Genomic DNA, 19,804 nt, shown 5'->3' on the forward strand with positions numbered 1-19,804 from the left:
TGTAGTTCAGCATGAGTAATATGGTGCGGTATAGTAAGTAAGCTCCTCCAGAGAACTGTGTCATAAGGCTGGGGAGCAGTACGCGCTGAGTCAGAGGAAAGTCATTCTCACCCACATGTACTGCAGTGTTACAGTGTAATGAACTCCCCCAGTACAGTAGGCAGCAACAACACCCAGCCAAATGTGCACTTGGTGCTTTAGGCAATTCCTTCTATTAGACCCTTTTAGCATCTTAAAAGACAGGATGAAGATTAAATTAGTCCAGATTAGTGTGGGCACCTGTTGCTATACATAATGTATTTTTTTATTAATTTGTGATAAAAAAAAAGAGGGTCCCCTGAATTTAATAAAGGTTTATATTAGATATGTAGGCATTATTTTTTTAATGTTTGTTTTATATAAATATCAATGATCTTTTTACATCAAGGACTTGGAAGGTGATGATGGTGATGGCATTATTGGATAATGGATATGATTATTATTATTATTATTATTATTAATCGTAATAGTAGTAGTATAACTGCGTACATTAAACACTAACCAGATTCATTTAAAAAGTGCCCCTAATCTTTAGGCAGCACTATTAATATTATATCTATAGTTAAGAAATTCTGCACTTTCATGATATAGGGCCACTATATTGTTGTAAATATGTATTCAGTGGCATGTAAATTTTATGTATATTAACCTTAAATGTTGAAGGCATTATCTATTGTTAAAAAAAAAAAAAAAACTCCCAGTCTGCATTTTTTAAGATGCACATGCAGATATGGTTTCTGCTTGAATTGCAAAGCTCGACAGCTCTCATCATAAGCTGTAGCAGCCGCATCAGCAGGATGTGCCATCCAATAGGGCAGTAATGGGATGTAAATCCTGAGCCTGAAGTGATCCACAGGGAGCCTTTGCCTATCCTCCTACCACCCCATGCTGCTCTTATTGCTGTCTATTTTTACCTAACATCACAAGCCGTCACCACGGGAACAGCATCCCATCACCGCAGAGATGGAGGCTTAGTTGCTGAGGTCACAGTAGGAGGCCAGGACTGTGATGCAAGAGGAAAATGCTTTGCTCAGTCCCAATGGCAAACACAACACCTGTGTGACTTTAGCCAGAGCTGACACATCGCCTGGAGCCAAAGGCCAAGCCAAACAGGAATCTATGTATGAGGCAGGAGTTTAACAGGCCCATAAATCAATCACATTATTTTATTTGAAAGCACTGCCTGAGGGTATGCTGCACACACTCTGTGCCAAATTTATTATATTTTCTCCACTCAACATGCAAGTTCCCTTTTCAAAACGTCTCGGTGTGCTGTTACAGATTCAGTACATGCTGGCAGGTGGACAAATATTTACAACAGGAATTTACAACAGGAAACCATGTTCTCTTATTTGTAGTTTTGATATTATTATTATTATTTGTATTATTATTATTAAGATATTATTATATTGTCTGTGTTTAAGGATTTTGCTTCATCTTCATCTTAATTTTCATTACAAACAAACCTGTCCTCACCCGAGGGATATAAACCTTCTGATGCAACAGCTGTACTTTTATGAGCCATATTACTCCACCACTGCAACTCTGTTACTCAAGGTTTTTCCAGTTAGCATAACACACATTATGTCATTCTGCACCCACAGAGGAATACTATAGCAACACAACGGGGAATAGTCTAGTGCAAAGCTCTGAAAATATCCGCTGTTTCACGTAAACCAAGTTAAATCCTCCTCATCTCAGCTGCACCTGCTCCACATGCTTGATAACTGGGGCAAGACTAGAGACGGTAGTTCTTCACCTTTCACTAAGCCAGGCTCTTCCTGTGCACGGCAGCATCAGTGGGCCAAAAGCGCATTATTCTAGTCTAGACACAGTAGGTGAAAAGTTGTAATCATGCTGGCAAACTTCTCGTCCTTTTGTCAGCTGATAAACATCAGGGACTTTCAGTGTATGTATATCATTGTCTTCCAACATTAGCATGATGCGAATTTATTTATATATTTATTGCTTAACAGGAAGAAATAATTCCTGTTAGAATAATTATATAGACCTGTGTACTACTAGGTCTAAAAAATAGTGGTTATATTTGGCTTTTAGTAAACAACTTTACAAACTTTTCTGAAAGTAAAGTGATAAGAATGAAAGAATAATAATTAATTTTTCTTTATTAATGACTTCAGGGGGGCACAGTAGCTTAGTGTTTAGCACGTTCGCCTCACACCTCCAGGGTTGGGGGTTCGATTTCTGCCTCCGCCTTGTGTGTGTGGAGTTTGCATGTTCTCCACGTGCCTCGGGGGTTTCCTCTGGGTACTCTGGTTTCCTCCCCCGGTGCAAAGACATGTATGGTAGGTTGATTGGCATCTCTGGAAAATTGTCCGTAGTGTGTGAGTGAACGAGAGTGTGTGTGTGCCCTGCGATGGGTTGGCACGCCGTCCAGGTTGTATCCTGCCTTGATGCCCAATGACGCCTGAGATAGACACAGGCTCCACGTGACCCAAGGTAGTTTGGATAAGCGGTAGACAATTAATTAATTAATTAATTAATTAACTAACTAACTAATTGTGTAATTAATTAATTAACCTTTAACTAGTTGTGATGACATTACATTAATATTCAGCACGAGATCAGTGGTAGAGCTGAAGGAAAGGATCTGGTGCACTGGTACAGTTACACTTAACAGCAGTCACATTTGTATGAAACAGAGTCTGACATTCAATTTAGTCTGTTCAGTTTAACCAAGAAGGATATAAATTGTGGTTAAAATCTATCTAAACCGAATTCCCCTGCATTATGAATTCAAACCCAAGAACTGCTAAATTCTTGTGGTATAGCATTGGCTCCAAACTTTTATTTTTGTGCCAGGTTTTTCTATAATCCTGACAAATTGACTGTGGGATAAACGTTTTGTATGCCAACATAAAAATATTTTCAAGGGATAAACAAATTGAAGACAATAAACACCCTTCTTTTTTGTGTGTATATGATTTAAATATCTCAGATTAGTTTTGTTAACCTGAGTGCCTCAGGATTCTACCTCTGTTGCCTGATCTCTAAATTGTGTACAACAGGCTTGTCCAGGTGGGAAAGTAATTTAACCGGTATAATTGTTTACCATCATAATTCAAATGGACACAAGGGGAAAGGAATGTAATGTCATTTCGCTGACCTCATGGCACTGCTATGAACAGTTCGTCTTGGCGAGAGCTTACGACTGACCAAAACCAAGAGGGAGCCATAAGTCATGTTAATGCTGACTTCCCATGAGGCTTACTCTGAGGCTGGGTCAACAAACCTGAGCTGATTTCTGTGAAAAGTCAGGGAGTTTTTTAAATAACCGAATGCTTTCATATTTCAGGAGAAATGAAGTACCTTCATTCTTACTGAGAAGCAGTTACATGATGTGGTGTTACTGCTTATGGGCGGTAAGCAGGAAAACTGAACTCGGAAGAATTTCATTACTAAAGTTATACGAACACTGAACCAGAGTGTCACTCCACCGGCATTCTAGAGTAAAGAATCTAGCAAAAAATCAATTTCTACATTGATTGATGACCGAGAACTGATATCAGTTCTATACTGTTTTTGTGTAATGTCTTGTGTTTTGTCCTCCACTGTCTTGTTTGTCTTGTCCTGCACTGTTTACACCATGTTGCACAGATGCACTTTTTTGTGGCTAGGACTAACTTATGTAAGTCCTTAGCTCTGTCTTTGTTTTATGTAGCACCATGATCCTGGAGATACAGTATGTTGTCTCATTTCACTGTGTACTTCAACAGCTATATATGGCTGAAATGACAATAAAAGCTTCTTGACTTGACATAGAGTTTAGAAATGAACTGGACTGCCATTTCAGAAGAACAGATTAACAGAGAGGTCATTACGATATTAGAGCTGATTTTACATTTTTGTGGGATGAAAATAAATCCAAGGAACTTCACTAGAACTTGTTTCAGAATGATTACTTTGGCATCTACTCTTCCAAAGGAAATATGTACTTCCTGATGAATTAAGTAATCAGCAAAAAAAAAAAAAAAAAAAGAAAACCTTAACAGAGATTTAGGTTGATGGTATGTTAAGTCTGTAACATAGTGAATCAGTGTAAATGTATTCAGCGATAGAGGCTTCAAAGCACTTTTGTACACCGCTCTGAATAAGGAGGTCTGCCAAATGCCATAAATGTAAATGTACATATTAGCATTCGTAAGCTGTGGCAACTTGGACAAGTGCTGCCCAAAGGAATACATTTGAACATTAAAATACACTATGTGCAATTCTATATCAGCTAAGCCTGGTCTTCTTATGATTGTAAATCATACATCATGCACATTTCAAACATTGTTTGGTCCTACCAGTCTTCCTCAGAGGGAAATCGTCTCTGCAGTCTGGTAGAGAAGGCAAAGGGAATTTGCACGACGGTGACACTCCTCCCAGAGGAGGTGAACTCTGCTCCAGAGAGGTGTGATGGGAGGCCCTGAACAGAAAGGAGACACAAACTGAACTGTTAACTAACCTTCCAGCTATAAATCACTCTAATGTCCCACTGTGCCTAATTTCACATTGGTGTCAGACTATATAGCGTTTAATATTATCATGATCCCACACTCCTTTCTCCTTTCTGTAAATGTAATTACTTTTTTTCATGACAGATTTATAATTCAATTTAAAAATCTATGTGCATAAAATCTATTTTAAGAGTGGACATTGTTGCAAAACAGCTTTACAGAAAAAAACTAAACTCAGGATATGATGTTATTAATGATTAATTTCTAAATTTGTCCCTATTGACCAAGTTAAAGGCAATGGGCACAATGACTTGCTGTGAAGATATGAGGAATAAACCTTGAGAGGAACCAGACTTAAAAGGGAACCCATTCAAATCTGACACCGGACGTTATAAAGAATTTCCATTATCTCTCTGTGCAATTGCATAACCAGGAATTTCATTCTAGTTTGAAAATGAAGTATATCGTCTTGTAGATATCGACTGTTCACTGATGGAGACATGAGTGCAAAACTGTTCCTGATCATTGCAGTCGCAAAGCTATCTTCATCATTTCCAACTTTCTATAATATTCTACAATGAGCTCAAAGTGTTCCCCCAGATATCAGATGTCAGGTTTTCTTTACTTACGTGAACCACAGTTTGGAGTTCTGTGTAAATGTATGACAAGATCCATTGGTGTCCTTTGTGGATTTACTCAGCAAAAACTCCTGTAGTTTCTGCTTAACTTCTGTGCTGGCCACTGCACCTGTCAAACCAAAGGACAGCACTCATCCTGTGGCTCATACACTTTTTTATTACTGTCTGCACATGCACTGAATTAGTAAAGCCATTTTTTTGGCAGGGGGAAAAAATAAACTGTCATTAAATTAAAATGCAAATAATTAATGTCATTTTTTGATAATTACTGAAATGATTTAGACTATTAAGTTATACATATAAATATACAGTACATGCATGACGTACACATACAATGGAATGTCCTTACAAGCAGACTTCAAATTTGTCATGCTGTTGCAGAACTCTCATTAAACAAACGAATAAACATCTCCCCCTACTGGACAATAAAGATAGAGCACCCTTAGAGAGTGCATTAGGCTTCTGTTTTTTCTGAGTTTGAAAAAAGAGCACTAACATGGTCATTCCTAACTGACATATTAATGTTGTGTAATGAATTGGAGTTGAACACTTACTCTCTCGTGCCCGTTCTTTGCTCCTGAGGATTAGCACCTGCTGCTGGCGCCGATGTCTCTCCAGTTCCCTTTCCTGGTTTTGCTGCTCCAACTTCCTTTCCTTCTCCAGCTGCTCCTGTCGCTGCTTCATCACTTGCAGTTCCTGCTGCAGCTGAAAAATACATCAGTTATAAGGCATTCTGCATAACTAGAAGTACTTATGACCAGAAAGAGATATGTTATAAGCCACAGTTTATTTGTGGGGCAGATTTTTTAGCATTCTCATGGTCATGTCCTCACCTTGAGGTGCTCCTGAAGCTGGACCTGATGTTGGCGAATCAGGTTCTCATGCTGCTTCTGGAACTCGTTTATGAGGAGCTGTTTCTGGATCTGCTGCTGCTTCTGAATGAGGAGCAGCTCCTGCTGCAGCTGTCGCTCCCACACGTTGGGATCTGAGCCCCCGGCCGGCATCCTCACATCTGTCCGCAGGTCTAGTGGAGACACAGGTTCCAGCGTCAACGGTACTTCAGGCTTAACGTCCACTGAGAATATGGTAGAGGAGAAATTAAAAGTCTGTTAGCTGAAATATTGAAGTTACCACAACATGCATCCAATATTTGTAAAGAAGAAAGGGTGGAATGGATACGCATAAATTTGATTTAAATGCAACAAGAAGTGAAAAGAGAGCTGCTCCACATAAAGCTCTAATGCCTGTGCAGTTCCCTACTACGAACTGTAAGTTGTACAGCTCAGGCTGTCTTCAAGCATCAGCCATGCTGCTGACCCCTTTTGGCTCTGGCATAAAGCGCTGTGCTATAACCTCGTTTGTTATTTGGATGGCCTGTTTGTGTGTGTTTCTTGCCCTTATTCCCCTGCCACATTCCCTCCTCCAAGTGTTCACCATTACGGAAAGATTGCTTCTATATTCTTCAACCTGTGGCTCATTACAAATAATAAGCTGGATACAAAGCAAGAGGGCATCCCTCAGGTCCCTGAAGCTCTATAAATAGCCGGCAAAGCAGTGGAAATCAATAGCAAGCCTGGATGACACACTCAGAAAGGATGAGGCAAACAAGCATCATATCCAACTGCGGCTGCGTGTCTCCTCTGCGGGGGAATAAGCAATTACTGAGATATGGGTCTTACAAAAAGAGCCCTAGAGCAAACAAAACCCTGGCTGCATAGCAAACCTGAACTAGGGTGTGCACAAGACAGAAGAATACAAATAATGTCACACTTTCCTGGCTGTTTTTCATAGTTACCTATAGCGCATTAACCAATAGAGTACAATTTTATTATGTGTAGCTCTATTAGACAGTACAGCTGGTCATTTTACACACCTCAAACCAACAAACCCAATATTCACCTATGAAAGTTACATTGTCATCCAAACATGCTCATATGCAAATACTGTATACAGATTTGGTCTGAATGCCAGTGAATGTCTCATCTTTCTGCATACATTTTGAAATGTCAAATCTGGCAAAGCTGAAATCTAAAAGAGTGACTCACGGATAACATTTTGAGAAAATTTCCCAACTGAAAACATGTAACATTTGGAGAAATAGTTAGAGTAATTGGCTGGTAATGCAAAAAATCAATAAGCAAGACACTAACCACACAGTGCAAAGATGTAATGTGTTTAAATTGCTGATCTCTGAAAAACATTCCAGTGTCATCTCAAATCTCCCATCTTTTAAATGCTTTCGTAACAGACCGACACACCTACAGAGTTTTTGAAAGGTTGTTCAATACACAGTGTGAATATGAAAAGACAGACACACAAGACAGACCCAAACACGGTCATCTGCTGCTGTCACTGAAAAAAATGTCAATTTTACAGTACTAGCGTGTGTATAAGACGGATTATTTGCGACATCCCAGTTTTTCCATGCAAGTTGTTAAGGTGAGGTGCTCGCAGTGACGAAAGCCGCAGCTCACTCATTATTAGCAAACTATTTCAGCACCCTGTTTTGTTGTTCAGAATGCCGCAGTCAAAAATGTCTGCATGCGGCACTGACGAGTCAGGTATAAATAGCAACATAAAAGCAAGTGGTGCAATCTAGGGCTATGACAAACCCACACACCCTATTCACCACCCTAAACCAGGCTGCTATGGCAACATGGACAACATAACTACGACTAATCTTTCTGAGGATATTGAGTGGTGCTTTGTGTCGCACACACTAGATACTTACTGCAACAAATGCATGCTAGGTGCTTGTTCTGGGTGTCAAGACTTTGAAAGGCCTTTATCTTGGTGTTATATGCTTAATTCAATTTTTCCTTTATGAAACATGCCCTACTTTAAGAGTCAAGAGTCCTGGTTAGTTCAGAAGGATACAGAGCTCTGGGCCTACAGGTATAATAAGGGAATGCTCGAGGCTGGTCTGTGACAGCACTTATAAACAGGCTCTTTAGTAGCATGGCCCTGCTGTGTCTTTTTATCCTTCCTGTATCTAGCCAATGAGCAGCAGCTCTGAGTCACAGGCATCTGGCTCACTGCCCCTGCGGAGCTAAAAATAGCCACAGTTACCTGCCGTTTCCTGTTGCGTGCAGCTGTAATATCTCATTTATCTCCTGTCTCCTTGCGCCTCCCCAACACTGCTGGCTTGGTGCTGTCATTAAAAAGATGCACCTTGATTTAGTCATACCTGTATGGCTTCATGCTCAACTAGTGTCATTAGTTTGGAAGGTTTATTGTTTTTTTGTTTTTGTTGTTACCACAAGCCCTCTGCCTCTTACCCTACCCAGACTGTGGCGTTACTGAAATGATGAGGATGATGTAGAAGTCTGGCATCTACATTATGCCTGGAAACCAATTCAAATCTCATGCTGATGAGGTCATACTCTTAAAATAGAACAAGCCACTGATGTCATTGCCAGGTCTGCATTTAAAGGAAGACAAAAACAAGAATTTAGGTGTGCTATTTTGAGAGTTTCAAGTATGTAGAATACAGTAATGACTGGAATACATTACAAGCACAATGATCTGCACAAGGCATATCCATGGTCAGTCACAGGGATCAGCTAAAGCTCAGTGGATTATGCTTCTATGTACAAATTCCAGCTAGAACATTGGGAACACTGGGTTAAATTTAGCCGTTTTTGTGCCCTTGAGAAAGGCTCTTAACTCCATAGTGGCCTGATCTACTGTTGTATTCCCAATACACTTTCTTTATCTGAGACCTTGAAAAAGTCTGTCTTTTATAATATACAGATAAACACAAGCCTATGACAGCATGTCCTCTATTACAGCAGTGCTTTTTATATCGCCTGGTTTTGACACCCCAGAAGGTGACATATGTATCTTTTCTCAGCAGTGCACACACACACACACACACACACACACACACACACACACACACACACACACACACACACACACACACACACACACACACTTAATTTTTTTTGGCCTTAAACCATTAAGGTGATAATTCCATATGCAACAATTATCACATATAGAAGATCAGCTGATGTATTGCAAATTGCTGTTGTGAAAATAATTCAAAAATAAACAGAAGCAAGTAGGTTAAATATAACTACCTTTCTGAGCAAACCCTTAATATAGATAATGTGTGAAAGACTATCACACTTGCGAGGCCACCTAGCTATTTTAACTCAGGCAAAAATTAGAGTCCCCGCTGAATTTATGTAATGCTCTAGAAGCCAACTTCTTACTTACAACCCAGTGTGTGAGCGTAATATAACCTACTGAGTTGCTATTAGTTTGTATTGATTGATCTTTACTACTCTCTGTTTCAGATGGTTGTATAAAAGGGACCCAGCGAGGTAGCACCGTCAGCTGATAAACACTAGATTTATGAAAGACAGCTTACAATTTGTCTTTGGCACTAAAAGATCTACAATGCACAGCATGCCAAACCTTGCTTCTCCCAAGAGGCTGCTACGAAGGGTAGGGTGACTGCTGTAACTATGAGTCACTGGTCAGGGCATTAATTGCATGCTGATCTGTCTCAAATTACTGTTGAGTACACTGATAAAAGGCTTGGGGCTCCGGTAAATCCAGACACACATTAGTAAGCCTCCCACACACTGCTAAATGAAAGCATGCTAATTTGTTTTGAGAGATTAGCATATGCACTTCCAAGTATTTTCATTTCTTTATAAACATGACAATCACTTCATTTTGGTCTGTTGGGTTAATGCAAGCCTAAAGCTGACCAGAACCAAATGTGTCTAATGTATCTGTAATTGAGATTGATCATATTGTGTACTCTCAGCCACCATGTTTTAGACAATGTGCTGTGGCTCTGCCCCGATGGACAGAACTGGCAGGCTGAAGGCCGTGAAATGTGTCGCATTTTCAAATCCATTTCGTCACAGATTCGAATGAATCTTTCTAATAGTAATGTCATTTTAAATGCTGTATTAGAGGGTGAAAAGGCATGTCAAGTAAGTGATATTTATCTTTTTTACACCATTAGTGCATCAGGTTAAATATATTTATGCAATTCAAGGAATTGTTTTTGATTTGCCTGTGATCCTAAATTACTCTTAAGCTTTTCTGTGTGTAAATTAAATGTCATTACTAGAATGTCAGACATTAAATGCAAATAAGATCATCAGATTCTATATTGAATTCTTATATTGTGCCAAATATATTTCAGCCTTTATTGGTATTGGATTTTGTCTGCAGCTTTCATATCATTGCAATTTTTTTTTAAAAAGTAAAAATGCATGAAAGATTCGTTATATAAATGAGAGAAACACTTTGACAACATCTCACAAATTGCTATTTCATCCCGTCCTCTTCTCTCCACGACTCTCCGTGCCTCTGTACACTCTTAAAAATAAAGGCTTTTTCAAGCAGCTCTTTGAATAGTTGAGGATTTATTTCATTCTCAAAGGATTTAACTTGGAATTCTCTCTAAAACCCTTTGGTGTAGAATATTTATGAATTCACGTAAAGAGACATCTTTTTCCCCCAATCATCCAGTATGATTAAACTCTCCAAAACAGAAAAAAAAACATTCTCCAACAGTCTATACATCTTTAGAAACAAATCAAAATTCAGTCTAAATCTAGAGACCCGAGCCACATTTAAGTGCCATACTGCTCTCATATAAGATGCAGTGCTGAAAGATATTTTCCTGCCTGTCTGAGATGGATGCTGGAACACTTATTAAAGATGACAATATGCTGTGCTGCAAGCAGGTTTAAAACAGCAGCACCACTAAACTTTCAGCTAAAGCTCATGTACTATAGGATATATGTACTGTATTATATTCTTGCCTATAAAATATATACCTCCACGGAGCTGTTCTGTTGTCACAATATATAGGAGAAAAGGAGAAAAGCAGGAATTTGTGTATTCTGTTTATACACACATGCTTGATCTTGATCTGGCTCCTGGCACAAATTTAAGAACTTTTTTAAGGTTTTTTTTTTACTAGGTTATAAGCACTAATGGGAAATAACCAAAGTTCAATTATTAATACCCAAGTATTGATATGATTTAAAATGAATGAAGATTTTTTTTCTTTATTGTATTTAACCGTCACTCCATTATAGTCATAGGGTAATAGTGAAGCTTAGAAAACAAGTCACACCAGTTAAACTGTCACTGACACCACAAACACGGGTATCACAAATCTATCAACAGTGATGTGTGAAAGGCATGTGTCAAAGAACATCGAGTGTCATACATCTAAAGTGAAGCACGGAGAAAGGAGTGAAACAGACCGGTCTTGTCATCTTAAATATCACCACAGGTACTTCAAAATGAAAGAGATATGTCATTATCAGTGGTCTGGAAAGAACAGAAAGTAACTTAACTAAAAAAATAAAAAAAACATGTCAAATGCCTAGAAAGGACACTGTTGTGAAAAATTAAGCAGCCCTTCTTCCTGTTTTCTCCCTCTCTCTCTTTCTCTCTTTCTCTCTTTTTTTTTTATAGAAATAAAACCCATTCTTGCCCAGCATCAAATTACAGGAAGTCATAAGTGTAATATGCTTCAATAGTAATTTTCCTCCGACTACAATGGAGGGCTGTCAGAGCCGTGTTTGTATTTTCTACTCTTTGATGCAGCTGAGTGTCTTCAACTTATAGAGAGTGTTTTCATTAGAATATTAATTAGAGTGGATTTGCTCCTCATTCAACCGCATCAGAGTCACAGAAGCTGAGTGGGAGAGATGGGGATAAAATAAAGAGTGACTGATTTTTGCAATCCAACACAGTACTGCATCCAACTGATTATGCTTTCTTGTCATTTAAAGCACTAGATGGTTTTTAAAAACGCTTTTTTTTTCTTTTTTTTTTTTTTTTTTTGCGTGTGATGATTGTTTCTTTGTATTTTTACCTCAAGCAGAGACCAGGCTGTTAGGCTGTTGCTTTCACTATGACAACATAATAACTACTAACAATACTGAGTGGATGGAATGCTAGAAAGATGAAAATGACCATCTTGGTGCATGTTGTAAGAGAATGAATAAAATTACAGAGAGGGAAACTCAAAATTCAAGTCATTCTCAAGCGGAAGCACAAGATAGTTCATTTCTCGATAACAACACATCATTTGCATACCACTTGAGACCAAATGAATAAAAATACTATAAAAAAAGAAATACTATTAATATATGTTCCAGTGTATAGTTATATTAGGAGCGTTTTGAGATGGAATGATAACAGATGAAGTGGTGCCTAATCTTAGCACCCTAATGCCAGAAGTTGAAAATAACATGGCTAAAAATAGCTGACCCACAGTCTAAGCAACAGCCTGCTGCGTGCAAGAGCCTATTAAACCACATACACATAAGTATACACGTATCACGCTATACATGCTTTCTCAAAGCTTTTACTTATCCTGAGCTAATACTGAATTAGGCTACCTGAAGGATTTAAGGTTAATATCCTCAGGCTTTTTTTAGACCCATGTCTCATTTTAGAGTTCAGCCTTACTGACCCAAATCGTTTAGTTCAGCCGTACAACAGGTTTTTTTGAGCCTCATTGAGGATGACAACTTGTTTCTCTGGCAGGATTTTTTTAAACTATAGGCATGGTATATTTGTGCAGTTTACATGTATTGCATTCACCTAAATGTCTATTGTGTTGTGCAATAAACATTGTGATGTTTCTAAAATGAGAAGCGCGTTTTAAGCTAAGGTTCTGTAATGACTCAGGCTTCTGTGAAGTTGCACTTGACCTCCTGAATAAAAAAAAAAGAAATAAACAAACATATTGCAGTGTTATATTGTAAATTTCCCAGAACTCTTTAGCAGCCCTCTAAACATCTGTAAAATGTGAACAAAAGTAGAGAAATAAGTAATAAAAAAAAAAAAAAAACTTCATGCCATGATGTCAGCAAAAAGACCCAGCTCCATAATAGACCTGCACATTGTCTTTGACAAATATCAGAAGTAACATGCTTTTCATGTCGACTGTATTTCTGTCAGTCTGTTTCCTGTCTCTGCTTCAGTGCCCCTGCACAAGCTATAGCTCTTAATACACTTTACTGTTTACCACACTGCATGTCATTACAGTTCAGCACTATTACTAGACAACATTGCATGCCTCATTTATTCTATTTATAACAAATCGGTGTTATATCTTAAACAGAGATCCTATTCCTGGATACGAGTCAGATGCAGGACAGCTCCACAAGCAAGATAGACACCCAGTGCACATGCCATTAAGCACATGACAGGGGCAGTACCTGTTAATCCAGCAACTAGTCATACTGCTGTTGTTGACACAAGTTTTTAAGAGCTCCACTTACAGGAAGTGTAGAAGTAGAGAGTGCATGCTTTTCAGAGAGAAAGTGAGCAAGAGAGAGAATTGAAAATCACCTGAGTTGTTAACGTTGTGCATGTCACTGTTGTGAGGTTCCCGAGGCAGCCGGAGTTTGCCAAAGCTGTCGCTGGAGAAGTAGGAGTCACCCTCGTAAATGGTCTGTAGCATACTCCAGTCAGCGGCACATTGCCTGCCCTACTCTTTCTGTCACACTAGCAGCCCTTCCTTGTCCTCTCTCTCTCTCTCTCTCTCTCTCTCTCCCTCTCTCTCTCTCTCTCGCACGCTCTCTTTCTCGCTCTCGCTCTCTCTGAGGAGACCACAAGCACTCGCTTCTGCCTCCTCCTCACTGGTGACACTATGTGAGAAAGACAACTCCTCCCTTGGTAACACAAACAGTTCCTCCCCTGCTATCTTCTTTGCTCCCTTTCACCTCTCCTCCACGCGTCAAAGAATCAGCAGGGGGGCTTCATCATCTCCTGCTGGAGCACTTCAGAAAAGGGTTTATCCGTTTACTTTTTAGTGGTTTAAGTCTTCCCCTGTCCTCTCCTTTGCTTTTCCCTGCAAAATGGCTGAACCAAAGACCATTCACTGCATCTGTGGAGTTACGTGACAAGCAGTCAGCTGTGTTCTGATTTTCATTTCTCTTTCTTTTCTCGTCTCTTCGCTCTCTATAGCTCTGTCTGGTTCAGAGCAGCTTACTGTAGAAAGGAGGAGGTTCATTTGCATGTGAATCAACAGTGGCATGGCCCACAGGTGACAGAAATAGAACAATGGCCAGCCCTGGATATAAATAGATCAGGCGAGGCTCAGGGATTGGAGCGGCATTGATGCATTTAAAAATACCACACCAAACACAGCTGTGGCCCCTCGTATTTCTGCCAGAAGGCATGTCTCTCTCTCTTTCACTCTCTTATTCTATCACTCTCCTTTTTTTTTCTATTTTCTTCCCTCGCTACAGTTCCCTCTGGCCTCCTTAAAAAGACACACAACCCGCTTTCTTGAGACATAAATATAATTTGTCTGCATTTTGCTTGACATTTGGCTCCTTTATGCAGCTGTGCTGTGACGTTCACATGGATTATGTGCAGAAACTTTACCGTATTGAGGGCATATTTAGCATAGCAGAAAACAAGCCTTTTTGCTGTTACTATTTGCAAATCATGAACAAACCTTAAATTATTTTATATATTATCTCTGTTACTTCTCTGTATCTACTGATTAAAAAAATACAGCAGGATGATTTTTTTGATAATTGCTTAAACCTAGCCTTGTTTGTTAACCCATAAAACTACAGCAATCAAAGCCGGATTTCATTGTCCAGTTTGTTTTACTGTGTAGTCACTGTCTATTTCAATAAAATGAATAACACAAGAGAAATAAGCTGAAAGTGAATTCGTAAACATGTGACAAGTTGGAAATGAAGTCAAACTTTGCTTACATGTCCAACCTAATACATCTAAGATCATGGGGTAAACTGGGCTTTTGTCTAAACCTCAATCATTTTTAAAACTTTCTCATGGACAAATAGACAAAGTGTTTTATATTTATTATATTATTGTACAACTGTGATAGTCATAACACATTCATTAAGCATTATGTATAGCCAATGTACATAAGCGAAGCTTCATGGAGAAGTTATCATTTGGCTGAATACAAGGCATAAGGCTCAGAAATGTGTTTATTTTGTTCAATTTAGTTAAAATAGATATAGAATATAAGTTAGTATCATAATTAGAGAAGAATACATGAGAGATTAGCATCTCAAAGCAGCCCTAAAAAGAATACAGAAAGCAGGATGTTAGCATTTACAATGTAAATTGATCATTTTTCAGTCCTATTTTAGTAAAACAGTGCTGTCACATTCCAGGAGATTGGGGTTAGAGGGGATTGATGCTATGTTATTTGTGGTTTTTCAGCTGGACACACAGTTTATGCTCTCATCATTTTGTTACACCAAAGAACACAAAAGTGCACTTAAGAGTATTTGTCAAATATAATAATACGTTTCCTTTGGAACTAGTGGAGAATTTCTATTTGCTCATTTCCTTGCTGTGTACAAATGGCAAAGTTGTGACCGTGACCCGGCATCTGTAGCCTGTCACAATTATCCACAATAGAACCATGCTTGCATACAGTACATATCCTTCCATTCTATTTTTTTTGTTCTGAACTACCAGTGTGGTTTCCTGTAGAAAGACTGAAGGCCGTATATCAGAGGTATCACAAGGGATTCGTTTTGCACTTCAGCAGAGAGTGAAACACGACATTCATATAGAATGTAGTGCTAATATTACACTTATACAAATACATTATAATCATTGCTTATCCTTACTCTGGTTTTAACAAAGCAGAAGAGTCCAGTCTTATCCTCAAAGGGTCAGTGTGGGATGTTTTTATTCTAATCAAGTAGGAACTACAGCTTTGTAGATAAGATTGGAAACTTTTAGAACAAAGGAACTGCCATGATATGTTGTCTCTGGGGCTGAGAGGTTTTAGGGCCTTGATAAGGGATCAATAGCTCAAAGGTTTAATACCTACTGTATGGCAGTACTAACAAGCTAATACTGTTCTGAATAACAGTGAGATAAAATTGCTCAGATACTGTATTTCCCCACTGAGAGTGAGACCTGCTCAAGGATGAGAATAAATCAGTGTTCTGATACTGATAACTGTTACGGAAAAGTGTCACTCGACAATTTGATACAGCTCTCTGTTGAAGGGGAAGTCCCTCAGAGACATCACCAAAAATGATCATTTAAATGATGCTTCTGTTTGTGCTGCCCAGCTATAATGTGCACAGAATGCCATTTAATGTAATACAATGCCTACTGAACTGCTATCACATAACCATTAGGCTTACCCCAATATTGCGCTCCCAAAAGATGAGCCCATTTTAAACACTATTATCATGTAATTTATGCAATAATGCATATGATTTCCCTAGTCTTACACACAGTATATTATATATATATATATATATATATATATATATATATATATATATATATATATATATATATATATATATTTGCCCTGTATATATCTCTCTATATATATACAGAGAGAGAGAGAGAGAGAGAGAGAGAGAGAGAGAATAGAGAACATAGAAAATGCTACCACATACACCTTCAGCCTTATAGCCTGAAGCACAGTGCATCTTCATCTGCATTCACAGGCAGTAGGATGCAGCTTCAACTGGCTGATACTACTCTGATCCACAAATTCACAATGAGAGGCTAGAGGCTATCTGCTCTCTCATCAGGGTCAATATGTGAGGCAGCTATACTATCTTCTCACTGAGTTGTTGAGTTGTTATATGTTATAAATTCTGATTGTTATTATGGATGATTATTAGAATTATGAATGATTATTAGATAAAGAAATGCTGACACATCAACGCTAACAATATGCTTCAACGACCTGTTCTAAGGACACAGTGAGCTATGGTGAGAACAGTAGGAAAATTAGAAGGAATCAAAGGATAGAATGTTACACATGGTAAGTCTAATTCTTCAATTCTAAAAAGAATGGAACGAGGGGTGTGACATATCAGGGACCTTTTAAAGGCTGCACATGTGAGGTCGATTTGTACTTGTACTCAACAAGGAAGCAAGCAAACAGAAAAATGGCACCTGTTTTGAAAATAGAAACCAATCTGGTCTTCTGGAACGAAAAGTGATGATCAATACACCCGGATTAAGATAGTCTCAAGTAGTCAGACCTTTAGACTGAGTGCAAAAAGTCCATTTCAGCATTTATTAGCCAAGGACTGCCCAAGAGGGTGTCTGACTGACACATAAAGCACCAATCACAGTTCTTTCTGTTGAGTTTAGGGGCCCAACTATGTAAAGTCAATGTCCCTCCAACAACAGACAACTATAGATTTTAAGAATGTTATGTAAATGAGTCTATTCTGTAAACTACACATAATTTGGAAAATCTAGTGTTTAGCTGATCCTCATAAGCACTTATTGTCACCTACGTAGATGTAAGCACAATGTCTTTCTTCTTCCATGAGGGAAGTAGAGCATTAGGATTGCTTTGTTTCAGGCAGAAATCCTGTAGAATCCAAGCAATTAGACGACGATGAAGTATTTCAAATTTGTGTGCCAAATTTTTCATTTATTCTTTGTTACATGCTGATTCATATGGTTATTATAATGGCAGCTTAAGCTAGTATAAAGGTTTACTCTTTATGTCCCACAATATGATTGTCGTTGTCTGTAAATGACACATTTCCCTGTATGTATATAATATATAATATAATGGCTGTAAAGAAATCAAATCAGGTGGTTGAATTCAAGATTGTTAACACTGGAAATATTCTAAGAAAATACTGACACTAGTAGACTAGGTAAAAATAAAAGTACCACAATTTCTACAAGCTCTGAGTTTCTACATTTAGATGAGCCATTAAGCATCGCTGTAGTGTGTGACATGACAGAAAACTTTTATGCTGAACATGGACAATACAAAACGGGGCTCTGGTTCAAATCGAGATTCAGTATGTTGTAATAGTAATGTCTAGTATCCAATATCCATACTTAAATAAATTGTATTCTGTAGTATAATCATCATTCGTGAAACCAAACACAGACACATCCCTCATGTGACTAAGGCCAGCTTGATCGTGGTTAATGATTATTCAGCGCTAATGTCTCCAGCACCTGTTAGCATGTTGGAGCATCAGTAGCGTCAGTGCAGGCGTATTCAGGATCACGATTCTAGCAATTCTCACTAGTTGAGTGCCCAAACCCTCCATCTGTCCAAACACTAGAACACTAGCTCACAAAGTGTGGTGCTCACACTGTGCTTTCTACACAGCAATAACTTCATCAGGCTCCATTAACTTAGAATATAGTAAAGATGAATTGAATAACAGCACAAATACATGTTTGAGTCTGAAATATTCTTGACCATGCTTTTATAGCAGCTGTCTAGACCAGATGCACTGGAACAGAACTAGAGGAGACATAACCTTTGTGTTAATGTCATAAGTATGAATATTCAAGAAGTGCTTAACATTTCACTTAAGGGTAATATCCCTATGCATGTACTGAACTGCATATTATAAAGAACTCATTCAAATGTGTGTGGTGTATATTAGCTTGCTCACAATGAAGATAAAGGGTTTGTGCAAAAAAGAAAATGACTAGCCAATTAAGCCAATAATCCTCAGGCTCAGTCAGTAAATCAAGATTTGTATTCTACTACACAATTCCTATTAGTGTCCCTGTACTTCTGGAGTAAGTCATAATAAATTTACAATCACGGGGTAATTTCAGTAGCAAAACGGAACAACCAGGGACTTAAGGGGTTAAAAATCAGCAAAAATACCAAACGCTTATCTGCTAATCAGACGTAACAAAAGGTGTACCGTTTATTTCAGGATTTACGATCCTCTCTGTACCATTTTCTGCTTAGAAACTGATTTGGTTACACAACTCACAGTTCTTACTGTTTATTAACTTTTATATTTATATTTCCCTTTCAAATCTTGGTTACTTTTCTAAAATTAGAATATTGTGTGTGCGTGTGTGTGTGTGTGTGTGTGTGTGTGTGTGTGTGTGTGTGTGTGTGTGTGTGTGTGTGTGTGTGTGTGTGTGTGTGTATGTGTGTGTGTGTGTTGGGATAGCAAGCAGTCTTGATGGCTGTAAAGAGGTTGAAGAGCCTGTTATAGCTTTCCTGCGTCAGAGGTGGCCTTTGTTCACTGTAGTCCTATTAAACAATTTAAGTGTGAGCGTCAGTGTGCCAGCTGGTGCTGCTCTCGATCCCTCAGGTTAACTCATCACAGCCCCCAAGAGCCCCTCCTTATCCTTTCCAAATTTAAATACAAGACAATTGCAGGGTGATAAAGAGGACATGAGAGATATGCATCATGGAAAGGACACTGTAATTCATCATGGGTCTCATTATGTGAAAGTAAAAAAGGAATTTTGACTCGATTTTTAATGTCATACTTGATCAGAAAATGTCTTTACTATAAAAGAGGATGTTATTCTCACATTTTCAGCGCCTGAGCCATGTTATGAGGTGAGTGCTGTAGGTCTGATGCACTTTGGTGCACAATTACACAGTAACACGCACACACACACACTTTCAGCACATTAGAGGTATTTTTCTTAGGAAACCAAATGCCAAGATTATTCCCTCCATAAAAGCTCAGCACATTTTGTTTTCATAAAATGTCCTAATATCAACCCATCGAAAGGCCATGTTGCATTAGACATCCTCAGGGTGCTAAAATATTGCTCTTTGGCTAATTAGATCAAACTAGAGAGCGAGAATTTCTCTCCATTGAAGATGACCAATCTGTGTGGGAGAGAATGTGTCAGCATCAAGGTCTGCTCACTTGTTTTTCTTCACATTACAGA

At 38.5% G+C, this 19,804-nt stretch overlaps 1 protein-coding gene across 4 annotated transcripts in view; it reads right to left on the reverse strand.

Moving 5' to 3' along the window:
- Positions 1-19,804, reverse strand: part of hdac9b (histone deacetylase 9b) — a 36,457-nt gene that overhangs the window by 8,092 nt on the left and 8,561 nt on the right. For 2 of the 4 annotated variants that reach the window (XM_047811312.1, XM_047811315.1), the window contains 4 exons: positions 5,974-6,215; positions 5,695-5,845; positions 5,132-5,249; positions 4,350-4,471 (listed from right to left, as the gene is read on the reverse strand). In XM_047811312.1, the coding sequence (XP_047667268.1) occupies positions 4,350-4,471; positions 5,132-5,249; positions 5,695-5,845; positions 5,974-6,215 (633 nt within the window). Of the gene's footprint in view, positions 1-4,349; positions 4,472-5,131; positions 5,250-5,694; positions 5,846-5,973; positions 6,216-13,486; positions 14,109-19,804 lie in introns of those variants that run through there. The other 2 variants (XM_047811314.1, XM_047811313.1) reach the window with 2 other exon arrangements.

The sequence above is a fragment of the Tachysurus fulvidraco genome, chromosome 3 (assembly GCF_022655615.1).
Source record: "Tachysurus fulvidraco isolate hzauxx_2018 chromosome 3, HZAU_PFXX_2.0, whole genome shotgun sequence".
Classification (NCBI taxonomy): Eukaryota; Metazoa; Chordata; class Actinopteri; order Siluriformes; family Bagridae; genus Tachysurus; species Tachysurus fulvidraco.